Genomic DNA, 26,805 nt, shown 5'->3' on the forward strand with positions numbered 1-26,805 from the left:
TCCATTATGCAAAAGAAAAAGAGTAATGCTTTCATTTACTTGAATATTAAATGATAAGAACATTTAATTCATGGATATAAATTATGCATTAGGAAATCAAATCAATTAAGTGATGTGAGTAAGCCATATGTGTATATATACACACCAATACCTATAAACATATACACAGAGTATGTACACACACAATACATACACACACACACTCAGAATCATTAAACTAACTTTACCAAAAATGAAATGTACTAGCAAAGGCTCCCCCCCCCCACAATTGTCTACCAGAATAAACAGTAATTTTCATAAGCGCCCATTGGATATGGATGAATTATCTGAATTATCTGCTTCATTTTGCCTAGAGATTCTGCCTAAGGATCTGTTGCCGGTTTATGTACCCAAACTGCTAACATCCCAAGAAGGTGCCTAAATGAGATCTCTGAGATCGGATCCAAAGTAACTTGGTACTATTATTATGGTCTACAATTTGTTAGCATAGATTTGTATTGTTGAGAAGAGATATGTTGACGATTGCTCTGAAATTGTACCAGGGAAGTATGGACAAAGTAATAAGATTCAGCAGATTCAAATATTTGGTTAAAAAGGAAGGAAGATGTGAGCCAATTTGATCTACAGTACAAATAGTAAATAGTGTTAATTTGATTAAACATTTTTGAGTATGAAACACAAGCCATGATTTTCCATAATTGGAGATGAGTGAGGGTACAAAATATTAAACCTTTGTTAGTAGAATTATTATATAAAATTGGGTTAATTTTTAAATTTAGTAGCGAGAGTGAGTTAGCATGAATTTTAGTAGATATTTTACTTCTCCCATTTCTACTTTACTAATATATTTTAAATGAATGGTGTTATCTGATATTGCTTTTAATTCTGGTACTTTTAGGGATGTGCTTCTTTTCTAGTTGTGTGCAAGAAAGGAGAATCTAATATTCAAAAACTGTATTTTATATATTATTTATAGTTCACAGATTATGAAGATAAACCAGGATAATATAAACATTTGGTCCATGCCTTCAAAGTCAAGTATAAGACAAAATAGATAAGAGAACTTTGACGGTCTGTGTGTGTGTCTGTGTATATGTTGAGTCAATGAGGTATTGAAAATAAAGAATTCTTAAACAAGAAGTCAAAGTGAAAGAAGAATTTTATGTTTATAGAGAAGTATTAAATAAGGTCCAAGGGAAAGATCTGTTAGTCAAATTGAAGACAAAATAATCTGTCTGATTTGACAATGAGGAGAAATTGGGAAAAATGAACACATGAGAAAAAAATTAGCTATCATCACCTCAATATTAAGTACACTTTCCATCTGGAATTTTAAATCATAAAAATGGTTTAACATTCTCTATTAAATTTGTTTTCTTTTTACTTGATTCAAAAATTGTGCACACAAGGGAATTAGCTTCTACAGAATTACTTAATGATAGCTGTTCAGAATACACATAGTATGAAAAATATGGGAATGAAGGATTTTATTCCTGAGAAATAGATTTTATTAACAGATTTCATACCATGAGATACAGCATTTAGTGAAAAATATCTCATTCGTGAACTTTAAATTTTGATGCAAAAGTGAAAAACACTAAGAGCTTTGTTTTTCACTTTAAAATGGATAAAATTTGTAATCTCTACCAGTAAACTGGCTTGTATATTAAGAGAGTTTCTTAAGTTAGTTGGCAAACCGGCTAGTTGTAATAAAGACAATGACAACATTGTGCACAGAATGATGTGTAAACTAGTATGACAGGTGCACGTGTAAGGACAAAGCAGATTTGAGAGGATATTGGAAGAAATTATGTCCACCTTAATTTATAAAATCTATATTAAGAATTCAAGGTGTCATCTTTTCCCCATTTTCTTTTTATTAATTAATTTATTATTTATAATTTTATTGTCAAGGTGATGAACAAAAGGGTTACATTCACATATCTAGGTGATGAGTACATTTCTGGTCCAACTTATTACCCCCTCCCTCATTTTTCTCCCACTATCCCTCCCCCAATCCTCTCCCCAAGTTACACAAATCATTTCCAATATATTGTCTTGTGTGGATCACTGTTGCATTGGTTCCCTTTTTGTCCTTTGTCTCACCATTTTGTTGTTCCATTTCCCTTCTATAAGTCATGTAAATGTATATATAATATCTAGGGTACCAAAATCAAATACAGTGGTAACAGGAGATAAACCATAGGAGGAAAATAAAAAAGAAACAATAAATCACATATTACATTATAAAATATAAAGGAAAAAAACAAGCAAAAACAAAACTCTTGTGTCCATGTCTTAGAGTGCATTTTGCTAAGCATCATCTTATATGGTCATATGTATATAGCTATTGATCTATTCTACTCATTTGCTAGGATTATCCTAATGAGGGAAAACCCCACTCTCATTTACCCATCACAAGACGATGTGTAGGAAAATTCAAGTCTTTTCATACATAAATATTTCCAGCTGAATTTAAATGTCTCACATTATTCATAAGTTTAGATTATATTGTTTTTATTTTGGATTTTTAACAGTACGTCTGTTATTTTTGACATACTAACGAGACATTATTAGGCAATATCCTTGAAAATTATCCCAATACCATATTGTGATACTCACATCAGAAATTACATTGATTAATCGAGTGAAAGAAACATTTACATATTTAATGGAGGCTTAGGAGGTATTAAATATACATTGTATAATGGATGAGCAATTGAAAGTTACTGACCCACTGGAAATATTGTAAACTCCTGCCAAGACTTCCATCATGTTTATTACCTGATGAAAGGAATTGTATCTGTATAAATCAAAGTATTATAGATACATGGATGAGACAATCAGAAACATTGTACAAGTAATTATTTAGTAAGGGAAGTGGGCTACATAGCTCATTTAGAATGAGTTGCTTTGAGATTTCCAAAAGAACATTTTGAATAAAAAAATGTAAGACATTGAGGAGACAACAACACTTGATAAGAAATGTACTCATTATCTTGACCATGTAATTGTAACCCCTCTATTTGGTATTTTCACAATTAAAAAAGAAACGAAGACATGTGTTTATTGATTCTACCAATTAATAAAATAATTATACTATTCATAATAATTTGTATTTTAGAGCTGAGACTTATGTCAAAAGCAGGAAACAATAAAATTATCTTTCATTCCTTAATAGTGTGAGAAGCTATTTTCTCTTTAGAATCTCATTCTTCCAAGAATCTTCTCTCTTTTCAAATGCTGATTTCCTATATTCACTGACATTGCTCTTGAAGTCCATGAAATGGAAATTTAGCTATGTGTTCAGAATTTAGTCTACTTTATTGAATTTTACATCAATATAGTTAAAAATAACTTTAGTTCTTTTTAGTTGCAAAGCATTACTATGTAGCACAATAATATCTCTAATGTTCAGGATATAAAAGCAAATGAAATGGGTACACACCTAGATTTCTCATTTATAGACTGATAAGGTGCTTGCCACTTTATTTGTGGATGCCATGCTAGTGAAATGTTACATTATTGTTGAATTATCCACATAATTGAAAGCCAGTTTACATTCAAATAGCATGGGGAGGGGTGGAACTTTATACCACAGAAACAGAGAAACTTAATATCAGTCTCTTTCCTACTCTTATTAATTGCTAAATTTATGAGAATATAGTGACTGAGAAATTATTATACAAGTATGTATCTCATACTCTTGAAACAAGAATAAAATTAGTTAATGAATGTCTAGAATCTATCTATCTATCTATCTATCCATCCATCTATCTATCTAGTTGAGTAATATGTATTTGACCATTTTCTACTTAATATTATCTTAAAAGTTCAAATAATTTCTTGATAAAAAAATTATGGCACAAAATAGATGGACACAATCTCCCATTGCAGTGCAGCATGGGAAAGGCATTTCTGCTGTAAGTTAGGACAAAACTGTGTGAATACAAGTTAGCAGACAAGTCCTATCCCTTGTTTAAGCTACACTGGTGATGCTTTAGCAGTTGCTCAGGAAGACAGTATATGAATGCATTTCAGTGGCTTTTAGGGGAATAAATTGTCAATAATATCAATTATTTCTCACTGAGGAAAGTTTCTAAATTATTAAAATGAGTAGATAGATGCACCACCTGCTGACAGTACACTCAAGGACAAGTACTTTTCTGGGCCCATTGTAAATCTATGAGTTTAATTTTGAATATGTCAAGACTGATAGGGCCCTGGAGATACCTACAAGTAAAGTTTTGAAATATGATGATGCTTTACACACTTTGAATCTCACAATTTGTTAATAAGGGAGTTTAAATACAGGAAGATAGAAAATGAAGTGAAAGGAAGTGAAAACTTCTCTGGATGAGGCAAGTCTAAAGGCAAGCCTGAGACCCAAACTCCTAATCATGACTTTGAATTAGAATGAAGTTCAATATTTTCCTGTAGTTGTAAACTCAAAAAAAGTAAACCAAAGATTCATTTGAATCTTCCTGGACTGCGGCATTGTTTCAAGTCTTTCCATATGGTCCATATTTGCGAGGAGAACCACTTTTCTGATCTAGAAGACACTGAAAATGGAAGACAAAATCAGCAAGCTCTAAGGTGGGAATGGTCAAAGCTGAAATTTCAGATACAGTAAGAATAACTATGTTTAAAAGGATGTGTATTCTCAGTGTTGAATACTGTTGTCACTGACTTAGAGACAGAAATACAGAAGTAAATTTAAGTAGCGTACAAAATTCTAATGCAACAGTAAAGTCTATTTGTGAAGTAGAAATGGATGATAAATAAATAAATAAATTTTATTGGAAAGGGGAAAACAAAAGGATGAATTCTATGAGATTTGAGACAGTTATCTTTTTTCCTACTATGATCAAAGAGGAGCATTCTTTTCCATTGTAAGACAGACTAAGAACTGCACAATGGTCACACCTTCTGAAGTTTAGTGAAATGAAGTATAGAGAAAGGATATGTCAATTGAATTTTAAAAACTGGAGAAAGTTATGATTACGAACATAATAGAAGCTGGAAGTTGGTGGCTCATGCCTGTAAGCCTAGCTAATCAAAAAGCTTTGGATTGTGTTTCGAAGCCAGCTATAACAAGAAAGCCATTGAAAGTCTTATCTCCAATTAATCATCAGAATAGCAGAAGTGCAGCTCTGACTCAAGTGGTAGAGAGCTAGCTAGCTAGCCAAGAGCAAAGAAGCTCAGAAACAGCACTCAAGGCCTGAATTCAGTCAACATTTCAAGTGCATTTTAGGACTTTTGGAGCCATCACTCAGAACAAGGTAGTTAGGATTATGTAGTCTCTTAAAACACCTTTTCTAGAATACAGAGCAAAAAGAAAATTGTATGCAGAGGAGTTATTTGGAGAGAGTCTCTATCTCATAAACATAAGCAGTGTAGTTGTTTGTCCTAAACCTTCTAATTTCAGTGAATAGAATTTTCTTTACAAGGAGGCTTGGGGATCATCGTAGTTATATTTTTACAACAGTGGAGGAATTCAAGGAGTGATGCCCGACTCTTGCTTGTGAAAGGCAAATGTGCTCTGGTAAAGAGCACAGAAGGAGAGAGCTATGGCTAAGGCCAGATTACAGTGACAATTAGTTAGCCAGATGCATGCTTCCGCTTGCTGAGAAACAGGACAAGTTGATGAATATAGCAAGATTAATATAGTGAAGGTCCTTCTAATATCAGAGTTAATAAGTCTTAGAGTAATTAAACAAATTTGCAAGTCAAAATTATGGCAATATCAGCCTTGTCATTTGGTTACTTCAGCTTGAACTGTTTCCTACTAGCTAACATCAGAAATGCTCCCGAAAGGATGACTTCATTCAAATCCTTATCATAAATACCATGAACATTCATTGTGCATGCAACTTTTGAAAATTGTGAATTTTTCTTTCCACTATGGTTGTTACTCTGCTATCTTAATGTGTGTGTGTTTGTTTCAAGTTACTGTCACCATTACATTATCTGTACCTCAAAAATTGTATAAAAATATCAGGACACAAAGTGTACCCCATAATTATGTTCATTTTCTATTTTATGTATAATTTTAATTAAAAATTTAGAAGGTGATTTTTAAAATTTTCCTTTTGTATATTTTATATATTATTATTATTTCCATATGTCACATGATAGGTACAATGCTTCTTTATCAATGTCTCCCTACCCTTAAAAACGACTTTTTGTTCATTTGCTATTATTTTCCTGGTGCTTCCATAGAAGATACTACTAAATATTGTGTTTAAATCTATTATCAATAATATAAATATTTTACAGTAATTAGTAACAATAATTTTGGCACTATCCAAAACCAAGTTAATGTCTAACTTCTATATATTGTGCTGTGTTTAATTGCTCAGAAACAGATTATAGGAATGACTTGTCAAATAATATAGAAAAAATATACTGGTACCAAATGGGTTTTGTAAAACAATCCATTAATAACTTAGATATTGTATATATTGTAATTTATATCTGTGTATATAAGTAGTAACAAACTAGAATAGCCAACTATTACCTTTCAAAACCCCTTAATTCTCACTTTAGGCAATTGAGATCATTCTGAGTATAAACAATTGTATCTTAAAATAATTTCTAATTTGATTTCCACAGACTTTCCACAAATATTTTGTTATATTCTTCACTTAGCCATTTTCTGAATTACTTTTTTCTCTTTTTAGTGTAAAATTGTAAATTGTTAAATTATTAAAGCTTTTGATACAAAATGTTTTGTATATCCAAAATAAGATCTAGTGAAACTCCTAATAATGAGCAAGATTCTGTTTATTTGTCATCATGGAGAGATTCCATTCGCATGATGTCTAGAATGCTTGACTAGCATAAAGCTTCAATCCAACTTGGCTGTTAAGTCTTTCCTTGAGGACTCTATTTCTGTTGGTTTAATTTGAAAATACTGCTTCAAGGCTTCTGCAGAAATAGAGGGCATAAAATGGTCTCATAGAACCTAAATATTTTTATGTTAAATCTTCCCATTTTCAGCATAGAAAATAGTTCAGCAATACTAACATGATTTTTTGGAACTTTCCTGGTGTCTTCCTGTCTTTCATTTTCATACCTATACAGATAGGTATTTTTCCATTTCTAAAGGAAGAGAGAATCTGCAAAAAATATTCTAAGAAAAATCACTTGCAATACTAAATAGTATTCATTAAAAGTGGTTGAATGCAGTCAAAAACCCAATGCATATCCTACAAAATTAAGAAGAGTGAGGAAAAGATACATAGGGGAGGAAAAGGAGAGAATGCTGAAAAGGTTGATATTGATCAAGATGCATTGTATTTACAGAATGCTTTGCTAAATGATAACTCATTTTTACAACTACTTAAAGATAATAAATAAATTTACAAGTCTGAAAATAAGTGAATGTAATCCATTAAGTTATAGTCTATTTACATGGTCTTAAATAGAGGTTTTATGTGTTGCTCAAAATGTTTAATGTTCTTCTAAATTTGAACTAGTGTATTCTTAAATCTTCCAATATTCCCAGTAATCTAGTATTCCTTATTTTATTTATTTATCTAATTTGATTTTTGTGGTGGGGAAGCAAACTTAGAGTCTGGTGAGCAGAGGCAAGTATTCCTCAGCTAAAAAAACCACACTCAGTATTACACACACACACACACACACACACACACACACACACACACACACACACACACACACACCACTGTCTTGCTATGTGGGCCATTTCTCTCATTTGCTCCAAACTTCTGGGCTCGAGCAAAGCTCCAGCCTTAGCCATCTGGGTAGCTAGAACAATAACGTTAATTTCTAGTATTTTTAAATGCTCACAGGAGCTAATTGTCATATTGTTACTTACTTTATTCCGTATTCTGTAACCTTTATAGGAGCTGCAACATGTATATAAAATGTTAGCTAACATTAAATACTGATTTCTTTTAGGTAGTTGAATGCATCTCTCCTAATGCGACCATCAATATAAAATGCATCTCAAAAATAAGATTGTAATGGATTATTCAATATTTTTTTGTCATTCCTATTGCCAAATGTGATGATATTTTGTAGCTCATCAGCTGGGGGCTTAAAGTTTACATTCACATTACATTGTATTTTGTTCAGTAAATATAGCTGTTAATGTTTATAATACTAAATAATAATTTTATCAAAAGATATAGAAAAGAAAGTATATTTTGTATCATTTTCCCTTTGCTGGTAATTCATAGTACCGGCTCAGCTGCCTTAAGCAATGTAGGTACCATAACCAAAATGTAGTTTATTAAATTATGTATTTATGAGAGAACCCCTTCACCCTCAGCTCATAGTTAATAACTATTCAGTTTTGCCATTGTATTGAAAAAAGGGCATTATCTGTAAGAAATTACAAAATGTGATCTTTGGGATGCTACCTTAGTTCACTACATCCAATTTTCTTCTTTACCATGGGTGATTTTGTTGAGCATAGCACTTATATTTGACAAATATGTGAATATACATTTTTATTGACTTTGAGGACAATATCTTGTCACCTGTTTTATATCTTAATCTGTGTTGAACAGGGAGTGCCATTAAAATGTTTCATATGCATCAAAAGAGAGACACCATGCCTCTGATGGCAGTGTAATTACACAGTACATCATGAGCGATCTGACTTTGGCACAGCTGCAGATTACTTAAGAGTTTTGAATTAATCTGAATGACCCCAGCTTTATTGCTGTTGAGATTTTAAAAATGACAAAATGTCAAGTCATTGGAATTAAACCAGCAGAACCTAAACAATCTGACATGACTAATGCGTACCTTCTCTCACTTGCTCCATGCTCCACAGACTTTATTACCAGATGCAATATTTTATTGAGAAATATATGTCTAATGAACGTGAGTGTCTCCAACCTTAATAAAATGTATGTCTGTTATGGGAAGAACAGGAAATACACTGTTCTTTATGTTTGTAGCTTACATATACTAAAACTTCAGCACTCCAAAAGATGCGCATGGTGAATCACTGATTTGCCTTGCTTTTATCTCTATTTAAAGGTGTGCGTGTGAAAGGAACGTTATTCACTCAATCCTTTTGGGAAAATGGTACTGTTTCAATTTATCACAAGTTTTTCAACACCATTAAGTAATAATGAAATTTGTGGATGTACTCCACACTGACAATATTTAAAAAGAATTGCTTGCATAACCTTAGAACTTATATTGACAAATTGCCACACACACACACAATCTGCCTCCACATTTATTGTTATTGAGTGCATACAAACTTCTTTTGTGAAGAAGAAAATTCATACCTCAGCATATTGTTGTCAAAAAAGGATCTTTCATCTCCAGTCTGCCTTATCTGATGCCTTGCTGATTACTTCTCTCTGTCCACGCATGTTACTGATTTCACACGAGAAGGTTTCAATTTTATCTCAACTCTTTGCACTCACTAACTGTAATCCTTAAGAGATGACTCCAGACTATCTTACTGCCCTTGACACTTCGTTCTTTTTCCTTTAAATCTTTAACTCTGCAAATAAACAAACTAGTATATGGACCTAATACGTAACTTTAAAGTTGCTATGCCTGAATAGATATATAATAGCATCACCCTACAAGTTACATCCCTGACTGCCAAACCTGGCCATTCCACTCATGCATTCTCATTACCAACACACACACACACACACACACACACACACACACACACACACACACACATTTTTTGCCGGTCCTGGAGCTTGAACTCTGGGCCTGGGCACTGTCACTGCACTCTTCAGCTCAAGGCTAGCGCTCTACCTCTTGAGCCACAGCGCCACTTCCAGAGATAAGGGTCTTTGGACTTTCCTGCGCAGGCTGGCCTTGAACCGAGATCCTCATACGTCAGCTTCCTGAGCAGCTAGGATTACAGGCGTCAGCCACTGGCGCCCAGCTCCTTATTCAGTATTTTAACCGCTGCCTATCTCTTTCAAATCTACTGTCAGCCATTTCCTTGGCAAGCTTTAGTACACAAGTTCCAAATTTACTGACAGAGCAGGATTTGTATCAAAATATCTTCAGATGAATATTTAGCCCTCTTGAGACCAACTACATGTAAGCTTTGAGGTGGTGTCCATTGGAAGGAAATAAAAAAATAAGACTGACCATAACTTAGAAGAAAAAAATGATACATAGTTGCTGGTTACAGACGCTAGCAAGATTTAACTGTCAATTTTAGCAGATTTTGAAGGAGCCATTAGACATTAAGCCTTAGTAGGAAAGGAAAGCTAAAGTGGCTGAGTGATTATCAGGTGTGATTCTTTGGAGTCTTGGAGCAAATGAGCGATACTGTCATGAGTATATAATATACAAGACAATATGGAAATGCAACTGGAAACTCGGAAACATGTGAGTCACCGTGATGAGTTCAAACACGGAATGCCCTTCCAAACGCAATACTGGAATTTAAGAGGAAAGCCTCAATACAAAAAGTATATTTCACAGATTGATGTGGCGTTCCCCTTTTTAACTTTCACTTCTTTCCATTCCGGTCTTTCCCTACTTTTATCTGAGTAGTGTTGCCGTTATTTATTGATTGTGAGCGGGTTGTTGTACGTGCCCCACCGTGAACAGTGTGCTTACACAAATGGCATCCGTAGGTAAAGCTTTTCCTTTGATTTGGTTTGGTTTCTGGATATTGGAAATATGGATGCTGCATAGAGTAATCAATATCTATTTTGACAGAATGCCTGAGAAATAACACACATTGTCTTTTCTTTGTCATAGTTTTTTTTTTTCTTCTTTCTATTTCACTTCTGGCTTTTTCTGTTTATGTGGTACTGAGGAATTGAACCTAGGGCTTCATGCTGCTAGGCAAGCACTCTACCACTAAGCCACATTCCCAACCCTTGTTATAGATAGATAGATAGATAGAGATATAAATATATAGACATATATGTGTGTGTATGTATATATATGTATATATACATATATATGCATAGGTATAGATATATGAAAGAAATATAGAGACATTTTAAATTGTGACTAAACAGAAGTTTTAAAACATGCCTGGGAGTAAAATTCTGGTTTTACTTTTGTGGAACATTACAGATATTCATGGTCTTAGAATGTTTTATATGGATAGGAATTTTTTTTTCTGATTCAGCTTCCATTTCATAGAAATATATTTGCACCATCTGGTGGTAAAACTAAGCTTTGTTCGTTTTTTCTCTTTAATGCTACAAACTAAGTGGATTACAAAATTTCATATTTTAATTTAAAATATGTATAATATATTTAGAAGGTATTAAATTAGTATTATTAAAGTAAAGTTGAGTCTTAGTATCTAATATACTTTTTGTCTGTGACTTAAATCCTGATACTTCTGAGTGAGTGAGTGTGTGTGTGTTTGTGACATCAATTATCTTGTTACTGAAGATAAATAATTTCACTCTGATGATTGATAATCATTATACTTAGTTATCCTCAAAATAAATACTATTTTATAACAATAATTTTAATTTAACACACTCTACAATATATAATGCCTAGTTCAAATTCAATAGCAGGAAATTTTGAAGTGAAATGTGAAATTCTTACTTCTAATCATAATCTGTAACTTGAGAGTAAGTGCAGTATGTTGTTCTAAATTTGAGTTATGTTCTATAAGCTATTTTTTACAATCTTTTCACTGTGTATTGATTGTGCCTCTGCAAAACACATATGTTTTCTTAGGCATCTTCCATCTGAAAGTCCCCGAATCTTCTCCTATTGGCTCAGCTATTGGAAGAATAAGAGCTGTGGATCCTGATTTTGGACAAAATGCTGAAATTGAGTACAACATTGTTCCAGGAGATGGGGGAAATCTGTTTGACATTGTCACCGATGAGGCTACACAAGAAGGCATCATTAAACTGAAAAAGGTACAGAGTTGTATTTTGGAAGATTTTCTTAATAATAATAATAATGATAATAATAATAATAAAATGGAAAAGTAATTCTATTTTCCTTTAATTAGAAAATAATCAAAAATTAGTATTGGAAGCTGTGAAATATTCAGTCCCAATAACAAGTCTAAATTTGTGATTCTAATACATTGAACAAAGGGGCTCTTCTTGTCTGATTGCATACTTTTAAAAAATTCTTACCAGAGTTTATTTATGATTTGACTGATTTTCTTAGTACAAATTTAGGAAATATATTATTTGAAAAACAACATGTAGAAATAAATTCATACCCAAATCTAATCATGCCCTTAATTTTATCTAGTGTTGGTCTAAGACTATAAATACCAAATTCACCATATTATTGATAAAAAGAAGAAGAAGAAAGGCAGTGTAGGTGAGTTGTCATCACCAGAGTAGAAGAAATAAGAATGAATATTTATGACATTCAGGGAGCTATAAGGAGCATGATAAGAAAGAAAGATTAGGGAACAAAATGAAACATGAGAAGATTCTGCATACCAATGTTAAACTAAGTAGTAGAGGAAAACATGTGAAAGCATAGAACAGAGTTAGGTGGAATAGTACAGACCAGTTACTTCATAGTTATTAGTCAGAGGGATAGAGTGTACAAAGAGGTAAGATAAATATTGGTTGCATTTGTGTATGTGGTATGTACTTTGCTTTTCTAACCTGACCAATCACAGGAATTTTGAATAATGAAGTGCAGTCAGAGATATTAACCTCACTTGATTTAGTATTTTCCTCTTGTTCTTAATCCCAATGCTCTTACTCCCAAATCACATTATCATAGTATTTTCTAATTGTGGTTATTATATTTGAATTGCTAAATAACTTATTACAAGTGACACATTTTGTTGTTTTCGTTCATGATCAATTAGTGTCATGTTAGTCAATGAATTTTTAGTTATTGACATAAAAAATGGAATCTGTGTGTGTTAAAGTGATTCCATTTCAGAACAAGAATGCAATTAGTGTTGGGTTTTCATCATTTTAAAGCTGTAACAAACGTCTCTGACAGAGCTCCATCTAATAAATTCATATGCAATATTCTGGAATCAAGCGTTAGTGTCTTCTCACTAATGATAATAATTTGGAAGCGTAATTACTAATCCCTCATGTAAAGCTTTTTTAATTTTTAAATTAGTATACATTAATTATGCAAAGGCTACATAATGATACATGGACTGATACATGGTTATATACATATCATGAACTTTGATCATGTTATGATTCTTTTAAATCAGAAAAAATGTTTTTTGTGACATTGGTAAAGATAATGAATAGGCATAAATATAGGTTTTAAAAAGTATAAAATTATATACATATGTATAAGTTATGATTATAATTTAATAGATAAAACTATATGTGTATATATAGCACTATATATGATAACAGTCATATCTTTATCCATATAAATCACATAATACCTATCATCCAGTGCAGCCACACACTATACCATTCCTGGGACAAACTCTGTGAAATTTATCCCCACTTATCAATGGGCATTTACAATTTGCTCATGAGTTCTGAATTTACCAACAAACAGTGTATGGGGTATTGAAAATCTACAAAACAAATCTAATATGTAGCTTGATGCTGTCACCTAATAAAATCTAAAATTAATTTATATGAAGAGATATTTTGCATGTGATCATTTATATTAGTTTTATTTTGTATAATGCACAGGCATTGTATTTGTATAGTAATTCAACTAATTTACATGATAATATTTAACAAGGTTATACATTTGTGCTGAACTTGAGATGCAAAAAATAGTATCAAATTTGGATTGATATCATTACTATTGACCAGGTTTTCACCTCTTTTTCAGTAGTAGATGTATTTGTTATTATTGTAAAAGTGATGTACAGAGTAGTACAAGCTACATGGTCAGATAAAGAGGGCATTTCTTTTTGAACAGTGTCACCCATTCCCTTTCTCTCTCCCAGTTTTATTCTTCCATTCCCACCTACAAATTTTATAGTTCATGTTCAACATGAGATACAGTGAGTATTACTGCTATGTTTGGTCAGAACTCAAAAATGTAAAGATGAAACAAAGTATATTTTCAAAGCATTACTGAGGTACAGAAGATTCAGTTTGTGTATATTAATTAATTTATTTATTGTCCATCTTGGGCCTTGAAATCAGGGCCTGCATCCTGTCTCTGAGGTTTTGCACTCAAGAACAGCACTCTTCCACTTTGAATCAGTGCCACTTCTGGTTTTCTGGTGATTAATAAAAAGAAAAGAGTCTCACAGACTTTCCTAACTGGGCTGGGATTGAACTGTGATCTCAGATCTTAATCTTCTGAGTAGTGGAAATTACAAACATGAGCCATCTGCCCCTAGCTTAAATATGTTTAATGTTATAATAGTTTATATATGGTAGAAAATATATGGTAGTTTATATATTTATATATATGTACCAAATATAATAAATATATTCAAAATATATATAACAATATTTTTATATATGTATTAATACATATGTATAAAATTATGGATATATGTGCCTACATTATTTTAGCTTCACATCCAGTCATCATCTTGGCCAATAAATGATGAATGTCTATGTGTCAATCCAGAAAAATGTCTGCCATTTCTTACATTTTACTGAGTTTGGAAAGGGAATTTTTATTTACTTTTTTTTTTTTTTTTAAATTTTTGTCAGTCATGGAAGATTGAACTCTGAGCCTGGGCGCTATCCCTGCGCTCTTCAGCTCAAGGCGAGCACTCTGCTGCTTGACCTACAGCGCCACTTCCGGCTTTCTAGTGGTTTATTGGAGATAAGAGTCTCACAGACTTTCCTGCCTGGGCTGGGTTTGAACCATGATCCTCAGATCTCAGCCTCTTGAGTAGCTAGGATTACAGGTGTGAGCCACCGACACCCTGCTAGAAAGGGAATTCTTAACAGATATTAAACTGCTTTAACAGTAATTCTTTACTGCTTGATTTCAAAACAATTTCTTTTCCAAAGTAATGTTCTAATTTTTTTTTATTGTGAACATAAGGTACAGAGGGGTTACAATTACATGGGCAAGAAAATGAGTACATTTCTTATCAAGCATTGTTGCCTCCTCCTTTATTTCCCTTTCTCATCCCTTCCCATAACCCCCACACACACATACCCAGTCCAACCCCCCAACACCCTCTCCCTCCAAGCACCCAAGCAAAAGTTGTAAAGTTTGTTTTTCAACATAATGACATGTACATCTCACTTTTGCAATGGGTCCACCTGTATTCCTATTTGTTTACCCTTCCCATCCCTTCCCAGCCTCCCCCTGCCTCCCCACCCAATCCTCCCCACCCCCCCAACAAAAGTTGTAAAGTTCATTTTCAACATGACAACTTGTACTTCTCATTGTTGCAACGGGTCCACCTGTATCCTTATTTAAACGACTTGTTTTTCCCCTTCCCCTCCACAAATTATACCAACATCAAATACAGTGAAAACAGGGGTTATACCATGGGGGAGGGACATACAAAGCAACAAAGAAATATCTTATAAATATGTTAAAAAAAATAGCAAGAAAGGAAAAAAAAACATTTGAGTCCTTATCTAGGGGGTTCATTTCACCTAACATCATCTTATCTGACCTTTTCTGCTTGTCTCAGACATATACTAGTTATTGCAAATAAGGGAAACCATGGGACCTATGTTTCTTTGGGTCTGGCTTACTTTACTTAATATAACTTTTTCCAAGTCTTTCCATTTCCTAACAAATGGGGCAATGTCATTCTTTCTGCTGGAGGCATAGAATTCCATTGTGTATATATACCACATTTTCTTGATCCATTCATCTACTGAGGGGCATCTGGGTTGGTTCCATATCTTAGCTATGGTAGATAATGTGGCAATAAACATAGTTGTGCTGGTAGCTTTAGTATGGTTTTGTTTGTGATCATTTGGGTAAATGCCCAAAAGTGGGATTGCTGGGTCATAGGGGAGCTCTATGTGGATTCGTTTGAGGAACCTCCATACTGCTTTCCAAAGTGGTTGAACAAGTTTACACTCCCTCCAACAATGCAGTAGGGTTCCCTTCTGTCCACATCCCCTCCAGCATCTGTTGTTATTGGAGTTCTTGATTATAGCCATTCTAACTGGTGTGAGATGGTATCTCAATGTTGTTTTGATTTGCATTTCTTTTATGGCTAGGGAGGTTGAGCATTTCTTCATGTGTCTATTGGCCATAAGTAACTTTACACTAAAGCAGTGGAAAGTATTTTAAGCAATCTGGTTGATGAAAAACTTCGCAAAGAATACAAATGATATTTTTTAACATTTATATTTATTTTATTGAACTTTTAACTATTTTTATGTTTTCAATGTACTAAAATAGAGGGTTATGCAATTGTGAGATACATTTACTACTAAAACTTGTTTAGATAATATAGATAGTCTTTCTGGAGAGTAATGCTTCAAATTTATATATATATATATATATATATATATATATATATATACACACACACACATATATATATGGGTGTGTATATATATAAATATATACATATACATACTTATATGTAAGTGTGTGTGTGTGTGTGTGTGTGTGTGTGTGCTTGTATGTGTGTAATATGTTCTTCCTTTGGTGAATGAATCATTGGTCAATTTCTGGCTATCAATTAGTTATATAAATAATGCTCAGTGGCTATAATTGCAGGTCTATTAAATTTCACTCAATTGAAATTAAAAGAGAAAGTCCTTGCAGACTTGCAAGGTAGAGAACTGAAATAAACAGATATCTTCCTTTGACTCAAGATGCTTTTATCACTTTGGGAATTAAAAAAAAATCAACAAACATTAAAACTTCTCTTGCCAGTAATAAAGTTTAATCATGAATGTCATAAAACATGACCAAAATATAATAGGATATGGAGGTCATAGTCTCATTGTAAATTGGACAGAAAGATCCCTCAGGTGACATAAAATGTAAACAGAAATCTGAAGGAACAGATAGTTCTTTAAACACAAAAACTGGGAGGTGAACACAGCATGAAAATATTTTTGAAACATCAATCAAGTAAATTCTTACATGAGTCCTTTGCACTTATACATTGAAAAATGTGTAACAAAAACAAACCTCTGTGTATGTATCAACAGTACTGTTTTTGTTTTATTAGGATCTTAAAACATCATTGTCTTAATTTTCTTCTTTAGTGTCTCAGAATAAAATTATGAAGCATGGGTTTTAGTGGAAAATCAAATTTGCTCCGGAATTATATTCTAATACAATAATACAATATAGAAAATCCAAATATGTATAGTGTACCTATGAATATGTAGGTCTTCATTAAAAAATCATTTGTTCTGTAAGCTGGATAAAAGAATGAAATACAGTATTTTTTATTCAACAAATATTTTCCCTTAATTTCATGTTCCAAAGCATCAATTTTCATTATTGTTCTTTAGATTCTCCCATTTAATTCCAATTTCACTATTATCCTGCCTATATTTGCTCTGTGGAGCAAGAGTATAAGAACACAAAAATGGTGGCCAGTATTACATGAGTTGAAATAAAGGAAGAAAGGCATTTTCTTATTTTATTTTTAACCTCAACTTTGATTCAATTTATGAGCACTGAGGCAGTATGTCATTTCACTGTATCACTTCAAATTCACAGTAACATTATGAGACTTTATAAATCTCTCCAAGGCACAAGATATTGGCATAAAATAAAACAAGATAAAACTATTCTTTCTCTACCCTCACATCATATTACTTTGAGCTATGTACACAAAATGAAAACACTCTTTGGTGGTATTGCACAATAAAGCAATAAAATACTAGTAAAGCCAGAATAAAATTTCATCCCCATCGGAAAGTTAAGAGGTGGTCTGCATTTATAGTGGGAAAATAGTGTTTAAAATGTTGAAAATTGCTCATACTGAAAAGATAAATGAAATGAGTTTTTTTCAAGAGCTGTGTTTATTGCATAAATGAAAATAGATGATATACTTACTATATAAAAATATAAACAGAAAGTTACCAAAGTCAAAATATCACAAGAATTGAAAGTACAAATTAATTTACAGGCATATATTGGTATTCTTGTTACTTTTTTTTAACACTTTGGGTAATTACAATGATAGATTACCTTTTATACACAGAATTATTTAGTAGTATATATAATTTTTAAATCAGTGGTGTACCAATTCTATTATATATCTATTAAGAACACTCAAATATTGCATCACCTGTTTAAAAGGAAGAAAGGTAAAGAGATTGTCTGTATATTAGAAGAAAAAATATTTGAAATGGAAATAAACTTACTATTTTGCTTATAACTAGAATATTATTTCATTTCAAAGCTATGTAACTATAGATAATGTTAAATCCAGACTTCCTTGATTATAAATGTAGGTGATAAAATGCATTACTCTTCATAAGAACCCTCCAATATGTAAGCTAACTTCTTCACTTGTTCCACTAGGCTTTTATATTTTATGTGTACTATTAAACGGTAAATTATCAAACAAACAAACAAACAAACAAAAAGAAAATCTTGTTTCCTTTCTGCAGTCTGAATGTCTAGGTTGACTTGACCACATAACTTGGTAACAGCACCACCATGTGGTTAATTGTTTAATAACTGTTAAGAACACAAATGGAATATCATTTATTAAAAAATAACATACAAAATTGCCTGTATTTTTCTTTTTTTTCATTTTGTCAGTCCTAGGTCTTGAACTTAGGGCCTGGATGCTGTTTCTGAGCTTTTGTGCTCACGGCTAACGTTCTACCACTTTGAGCCACAGCTCCACTTCAGGCTGTCTAGTGGTTAATTGGAGATGAGTCTCATGGACTTTTCTGCCTGAGCTGGCTTTGAACCACAATCCTCAGATCTCAGCTTCCAGAGTAGCTAGGGATAGAGTCATGAGCCACTGGAGCCCACAACATGTACTTACTAAGATTGAAACAGTCCTAATTTTAGCTAATCTGACTTGTGTTATTTCAAAGATAGTGGTTGGCATTAGTATTTGTTTATGTAAATACATTTCTCTCCCTTTTCTTAAGACACTTTTCCAAACTTCCCTCGTCTCAGTTAAACATTCATCCAAAATTGAATTTCTTGTAATCTGTTCCAACTGCGTGCTTGATAATTTTTCAAGCACTGAGCAACTAACTCAGAATTTCTTGTCTGCTTCCAGGAGAAATAGACCAACTCATATTTCTGCCTTTCTAGTTTGGGAAACCAAAAATTCTGGAAAGTTCTTAAGCTGTATCCAATTCCATTTGTCTCCCCTTGTTAAGTAAGACTTGACACTTTCCCAGAATCTAAACCAGAATTGAAGCCTTATTTCTCTTTACCATCCTGAAGACGTGGCTTTCCACCACTAACATAGGTAGTTTCCTCCCCTGAGCCCTGATATTTCCTTCAATATGTCCATCTGTTCAACAGTATATTAAAGAAACTACGTATTTGTATCTTATTTTTTTCTGGCTCCATATGAAGAACAAATAGTCTTTGAATCATATTAAATGATTTTCTGGTTACATGTGAAGAGCAAATAGCCTATCTTTCATTGTCATCTTTTGTAAAAATTACACACATGCACATGTGCACACACACACACACACACACACACACACACACACACACATACACAGAGTACATTTCAGCCACTGCAAATAACATTGCCTAGCGAGGTTGATCAACTTGACGGCTATAGAAGTCCTGCCCCACACAAATATACTCAGTGATTCCTTGCTGCTGTTAACCTTTTGCTCTTATCTCAGTAAAGGCTTTTTTCATGTCTCCTTGTCAAAAATGTTCATTTCTTACTTTCTTTACCAAATAGCATTATGATTATTCATGGCACTCAGGTTTTATACACATTTGATTCCTCCCACTGTATTCTGAGCTAGGTATTATCTATAGCTTTCTCTACAGCCACAGACAATACTAGTTATATAAAGTGGTTTGAAGTTTTCTTGATGCCAACAGCGTATTTTATGTTCATTTACACTTTCCATTTGTGATAAAATGATTTTATTTTCACTTACAAACAGTGTGAAGTCCAATGTATTTTGTGAAATATTCAGAAATATAAAAATGTTTTACTGGTTCTATAAATGGGAAATCTGAAACTTTGAAAACATTCAAGGCATATGGCTTGATGTAAATTATATTAAAAGTTTGAAAAACATTTATATTCTACCTGCATGTGGTTGACAAAGTTATCTCTCTTCACCAGATGGGTATGATTTATACCACATATCTAATGGATGACACACTTTTTTTCCTTAAAAGTTATACCATTTAGAAATAATATTTTGTCAATTTTAGGTTAAGATCCCTAAAAACAGTAAAACTAAATATTGGCTAAGTAATTTTTGTCATTCAAATATTTACCTAGTTTTATTTTTGTCAGTAACTAGCTTTGTTTCATACATCCTTGTCATTAGCAAACAGTCACTGAAATAAAGCCAATAATATTCAAGCTGACTTATTGAAACCACACAAAATTTTTCAGTATTACATTGTAATGCAGCAATTGTTTTCCAGACATTAAATAGATTAAGATAGTTCTGCTAAATAAAACAAAGCTGCATGAGATATATTTCTTTGTAAATGTTTTATTTTGGCTGGTAATTCTGCTTACTTATAAGATTATTTTTTGAATTTTTTTCTACGAAAAGCCATTGGAATTTTGTTAAAAGTTAACCTTGAATTTAAAACACATGCACATTTCATGTAAGGGATCTTAGTTACTCATTCATTGAAACCTTGTCTGCATCAAGTAATTTTTGAGTAAAGCATATGTAGTTTAGAGGCAGACTATTTGCCTCTATTTGAGAAGCTCAGGGATCAAACCATAGCACTACAAAATTAGTAAGAGTTATCAGGCTTTGGTTGCTTTTTCAATGAACTATTGAGTCAATTATTTCCTCAGTGATGAGATATACTCACTGTCTCACATCTCCACCCAGACAAGAAGTGAATTTATTGATCATAACGCTAAACTGTGGAAAACTTGACTTTCTTTAAAAAGTAATACTTCTGAACATCTTATCTTTAGTGTTCAGCCTGGTACAATAAACCTACTTTATAAGAGTTTGTTCTTACTGTCTTTTCATTCTGGTGCAGTTTAATAGAGGTTTGTCTCCTCACTTCATGTTTTAAAAAGCATCCAGTCAATTTCCTATAATCATACATCACTTGATCACTCTTCTCCATTGTTGGCTTTCTTTTCCATTGTCAACGGAGGCCTACTACACACTGAAGAGGGTAGAATCTCACTGTCAAAGGATGTATTTTTTGTGTCTTTTATGTTTTTTATACTTTTTTATTGTGAAAACACTGTACAGAGGGGTTACATTTACAGGAGCAAGGTAATGAGTACATTTCCTATTAGGCATCGTTTCCTCCTCCTTTGTTTTTCTCCTACCATCCCTTCCCTCCCAGCTCCACAACTACACTCCCCTCTCCCTAATTGTAAAGTTTGTTTTTCAACATAGTATCTTGTACATCTCATTTTTACTATGGGTCAACCTGTATCTCTATTTAATCATTTTGTTTTTTGCCCTTCGCCTCCCAAACTGCACTGTGGTGGAGTGTATACTTGTTTAACCACTTTGGAAAGCAGTATGGAGGTTCTTTAAAAGACTCCACATAAAGTCCTCTACTACCTAGCAATCCCACTTTTGGGCATTTACCTAAATGTTCACAAACAAGACCACATTAAAGCTACCAGCACAACTATGTTTATTGCAGCATTACTTACCATAGCTAAGATATGGAAGCAACCCAGATACCCCTCAGTAGATGAATGGATCAAGAAATGTGGTATGTTCCTCAAAGTATGTATTTTGGGGGAGATAACTTTGCTGTGTTGTTAAAAGTCACACATGTTGATCATAAAACCTGAAGAAACAACAACACCTGAATGTAAAGACCGGCTCAACTTCAGCTAATATGGGTCTAAATTTGCCACCATTCAGGAAGAAGTGGTTGTAGATGAGGGCTTTGATTTGGTCTGTTGCTTGTGGTGATTTTCTCAGCTTACTAGTTGGTTGTAGCACTTGTTTCTTTGTGGTTTTATGAAGGACACACATTTGTTTTCTTGGATGTGTATTAATTGTATTGTAGAGTTGGGATATTTTCATATGTGCATCTGATGTGCATTGGTCATATTCATCACTCTGATACACTGGCTTATGTTCCATTGCCTCAGAAATCCCATTTTTTTAAAATAAAACTTATAAATTTTATATGGTTTTATCATGACTTTTCCACAGAACAAATAATATATCTCAATTGTGTTGTCGAAAAAACAAACTCTGCTATTCTTCTTCCAATCACCTACTGGGTCACCCTCAAATACCTCCCAAATCTATTCATGTCCTATAAAACAAAGTCTAGGTTCTGCATCTGCATATGAATGAAAATCATCATTGAATGCCATACAAAATTATCTGGGAGATGAGCACATACAAAAAGTATAAATTATTTTGGTTCATGTAGTTTGCCAGTCTTGTTTAATTTCTAAATAATCAACTCTGATTTTTATTGGTATTGGTCTTTTAGTGTCCATTCATTTCTTTTATGGTGTTTTTTATTTCATTTGCCTGCTAATTCTGATTTTTTTTTATCCCATACTGATTTCAAATGCCAAGCTTCTTGATTTGCATATTTAAACTGTACCAAAGGATTTAGATGTGGTCATTCAAAACATGCATCTAATGTCCTTTGATGGAATTCACTCTCTATAACTTATTCTTATACTCCTCACCACTGTTTAAGTAATTTTAATGGGTGTTTACATTTTCCATGCATACACATCAACTACTTTAATTATAACTGCTTCCCCCATCCTCTCCTTCAGCATTCCATTTTCCACTGGCTGTCCTCCCAAATATTTCCTTATCGACACTCACGCCACTCCTGTCATTCTTTGCTTATTTTTTTTTTTTATGTCAGAACTTCAAGGATATTCCTTTGAAATGCCCAAGATAGTCAGTGTTGAGTAAAAGTGAAGCAGAGAGAAAGATGTAACTCTGGATTCTGGATTCTCACTGAGAGCTGTATTTTGTTAAGTGATATTGCCTAGGGGTCAAGGTCAGGAAGAAGTAGGGTGACTTGGGATATTATTGTGGCATTTTTCTTACAGTTTTCCCCAGGTCTTTGATCGTTGCAGGATGGAAGTCTTCACTTGCAAAAAAATCTATATGTACAAAAGAGCTCTTTCATGTTTTTCTCTCTATCCCTCTGACCACCAATTTTTTGCCTGCTGTGTGAGGTGAGGATACTTAAAAGGCATAGACAGTTTGCTATAAAAAATAAAATAAAAGAAGAGGAAAGGAAGACCTGAAAAGGATTCAGAATTCTCCTCTCAACTGTTGTGAAGGGTACTTACTCCAGAAAGTCAAGTTCATCCAGATAGCTGTAGTACATCTGCAGGTAAGGAACTGATATTATGATCTTTTCCAGAAGCAATTGCCTAATTCAGATATTCATGGGCATTACAATGTTTAAGAGAAAGTTGAGGGAGACAGGAGGAAGGGTGAACATCAATCTCCTTTATTCTAAGACAGAAGTTGATTGATTCTGTCCATGTGTATGTATGTATGTATGTATATATATATATATATATATATATATATATGAACCAGAGCCTACCAGTGGGCTTTCTGGGATAAAGTACACCTACAGTGAAATCATTAGAGTACACTTAATTAGAATTTGAAGACAATTATCATCCAAAGTAGTCCCTTAAAATTTATAGTTTATTTATAATTTATGAAAATAAAAAGGTTTATAAATGCACATTAATTTGAACTATCTGATACTGCTTTCTATCACATCTAGTTCTCTCTCAAACCTCTCCTAATGCATTCTCATAAAAAAAATCTTACTATTCTTACAACTCACTCATTTGAAAAAATAAACAAAAAAACCCTTTAATAAATATGATGAACAACAGCAACTTTAGTCTTCTTTCCAACTTTCGTCAGAAAAGGGTTCAGTCTTTGGACACCACAAATTATTTATAACACAATTTTTGTATTTGATTGAATTCAATGTATACTGGTTTCAATAGAGTTGTTAGTTCCTTTCTCTCAACTAAAATGTATTAAAGAATGCATTTTTATCTGGCTTTTGGTGTTCTTATATTGTTCAGGGGTGGAGTGAGTGTGTGTGTATGTGTGTGTGTGTGTGTGTGTGTGTGTGTGTGTGTGTGTGTGTGTGTGTGTTTTTGATGGTACCAGACTTAACCTCAGAGCTTTGATCTCTGTTGGCTTACTTGTCCAGCTAGTTTTTGTATTATGGAGGGAGCCTCCAAGCTTTTTCTGTGAGATGGATTTCACGGATTTCCCTGCTTTGGCCAGATGTGAACTGCAATTTAATTGTTCCTAGCCTCCTGAGTAGATAGGAGTATAATCACGAGCAACCAGAACCTACCTCTGGTCTTCTTTAGCCTAAGTTTAACTTTTTCAGTTGGTTTGTTTTTTTTGTTTGTTTGTTTTATGGGATTTTTTGTGTCAGCATTACTTGCCATCTTCTTGAAAATATTGTTTTTCTTCAGTCTGATTTTTTCCAAAACACAAAAGTCATAATTTATTTAAGTCAAAGAGCAAGATATATTTTACCTTCTATTTTCAGCTATCATATTCCTGTGAATGTGCTGAGTGATCATAATATTAATCAAAACACTAAGCCTACAATTATTTTCCTATGTTGGTTTCAAAATAATCAAAATTTTCTATAAAAACAGGGTTGAACATGGAAGGAAATTTATTTTATTTACAATTGTGATATGAATAAAAATATACATAAATACTTAAATACATAAGAAATTCATATGTATTCATTAATAAATTAGATTAAAGGAATACGAAGAAAAAAACAAATATAACTCCCATTGAAATCTTCTATGAAAGAGACACAGTGCTTGCTAATAAATTCCAGAGCAGGAAGAAAGTATTTTGAACATTCTACAGTGAATGTCTTGTTTCTTTGCCTTGGCTCAAAGGAAATACATGAGCAACATTCATATTTTCAAAGAGTAGAACAAAACCTCCTTTACAGGCCTCAGGTGTACTAAGGAAAGGAACAGATGTTCACACAGCAATTAGCAAATCATATGAATCGAACTATAGGGAATCACTACAGTAAACAGAAACTTTTAAAGGCTCCAGAAAATCACTATGATAATGTAAAATTTGTTGTCTTAGAGTTTCTGTGGTGATTAGAAGTCAGGGATAATGGCCTTTAGTGTGTCACTTAAACAAAGTACCACCATAACAGTGTATTGCTAAAATACAATACTTTCACTTAGTGGAGTGATCCAAGTCATATTACAGTGACTATGCATGTAAATCCTGCTGAGCTATTTTTTATTTTGCCTTTTTTGTTATATGAAGCCTCCTTCAGTTTGAGTAGATATGTTTAAAGCCATAATTCCTAGTGATATACCTGACAATGCATTGCAACACACAGCAACTTGTACTTACCACCGTATATATATTTAAGTCCTGACATCGACCTTGTTGTTTAATAAAAAAACAGACTTTCAAGAGTACTTATTGGAAAATAATATTAATTTCAAAGAAGCAAAAATCATATTCAACATCCCTCCATTGTTCTTATGCCTGGTTTGTGAATAAAATGTAAGATCCTCTGAAAAATCCCTTGTTATTTTCCCTCTAATTTTCAATAAATACCTTTCGCCACTAGGTGTCAGGATTAGATAGTAGCAGACACATTCTCTTCTCAGCCTGTTTTCACATGGGTTGGTGGACAATGAACAAGCCAATCAAATATCCACAAGCAGAGCTGATCGCTTCATTGTATCCAACAGATCAACTTTCCAAGTGGCCCAGGAACTTATCCACGTGCTCAGGCTTCTCTTAAAGTGTTGCTGGCTTTCCCTAGACACTCATCATCAAAGAAAATGGAAATGAGAATACTGCATAGTTCCTTCTCACTGTGGTTACTTTGGCACACTGCTATAAAGCCCTGCTCATCCCTCTGTCACCTTTCTACACAAATGTGTCTCCTCATTTTGTGATTTATTTATTTATTTATTCTTTCTCCTTAACTGCAGGCTTTAGATTTCGAAACAAAGAAGGCATACACGTTTAAGGTAGAGGCCTCCAACATTCACCTGGACCACCGGTTCCACTCTGCCGGGCCTTTCAAAGACACAGCCACGGTGAAGATCACGGTCCTGGACGTGGACGAGCCCCCGGTGTTCAGCAAGCCGGGCTACACCATGGAGGTGTACGAGGACACGCCCGTGGGCACCATCATCGGCGCTGTCACGGCCCAAGACCTGGATGTGGGCAGCAGTGCTGTGAGGTGTGGGAAATCCACAGTCATGGTTGTTTTTATTGGTTTGCTTCCTAACGTGCGTCAGAATAACAAAACCAAAAGCAATCCAACAAACCCTTGTGGTGATTGGGTTCCACATGGTCTGGAAACGTAAGGGCCTCATGCCAGGGCAAGAAGAGAAGGCTAGGACGAAGGGATGACTGGGAGGTGTGGGGAAGGCGCTGACAAAGGGAGGGGGAAGGGCCGATCACCCAGGCTCACAGAGCTCTACTTTCATCTACAGAAGGAACTTAAAAGAATCTCAAGGAATGAGCTTAAGTAAGATCAGTGCGGTTAAGACCCCACTGTCTGGAATACAATTAGACATTCATAAATTACAATATCACTCCCTGCTTTAATCAGTGAATAAAATGAGGTGTTTTACACTTTACAATTCATAAGTAGGAGTATTTCCGCCCCTTCTCCATATGCAAAGCAGGAAATCTGTCTTTCCTTTTGTTTTGATTGGTTTTACTTTTTTTTTCTGTTCTAAAATGAACCCTTGATAAATGGGGAGGGGGTATGTTTTTCCACTGTGATGATTGTATCTGCTGTGTATTAGACGGCTCTCCC

The 26,805-nt window shown here is 33.6% G+C and overlaps 1 protein-coding gene across 1 annotated transcript in view; it reads left to right on the forward strand.

The window, feature by feature from the left end:
• LOC122097927 (cadherin-12-like) overlaps positions 1-26,343 on the forward strand; it is a gene marked incomplete at its 3' end in the record, with an annotated part of 204,401 nt that extends 178,058 nt beyond the window's left edge. The window contains exons 5-6 of the mRNA XM_042668503.1: positions 11,680-11,867; positions 25,967-26,343. Coding sequence (XP_042524437.1) covers positions 11,680-11,867; positions 25,967-26,343 — 565 coding nt within the window. The remainder of the gene's footprint in view (positions 1-11,679; positions 11,868-25,966) is intronic.
• Between the last annotated feature and the right edge of the window lie 462 nt (positions 26,344-26,805).

The sequence above is a fragment of the Dipodomys spectabilis genome, unplaced genomic scaffold (genome assembly GCF_019054845.1).
Source record: "Dipodomys spectabilis isolate Male_0828 unplaced genomic scaffold, ASM1905484v1 ptg000440l, whole genome shotgun sequence".
Lineage (NCBI taxonomy): Eukaryota > Metazoa > Chordata > Mammalia > Rodentia > Heteromyidae > Dipodomys > Dipodomys spectabilis.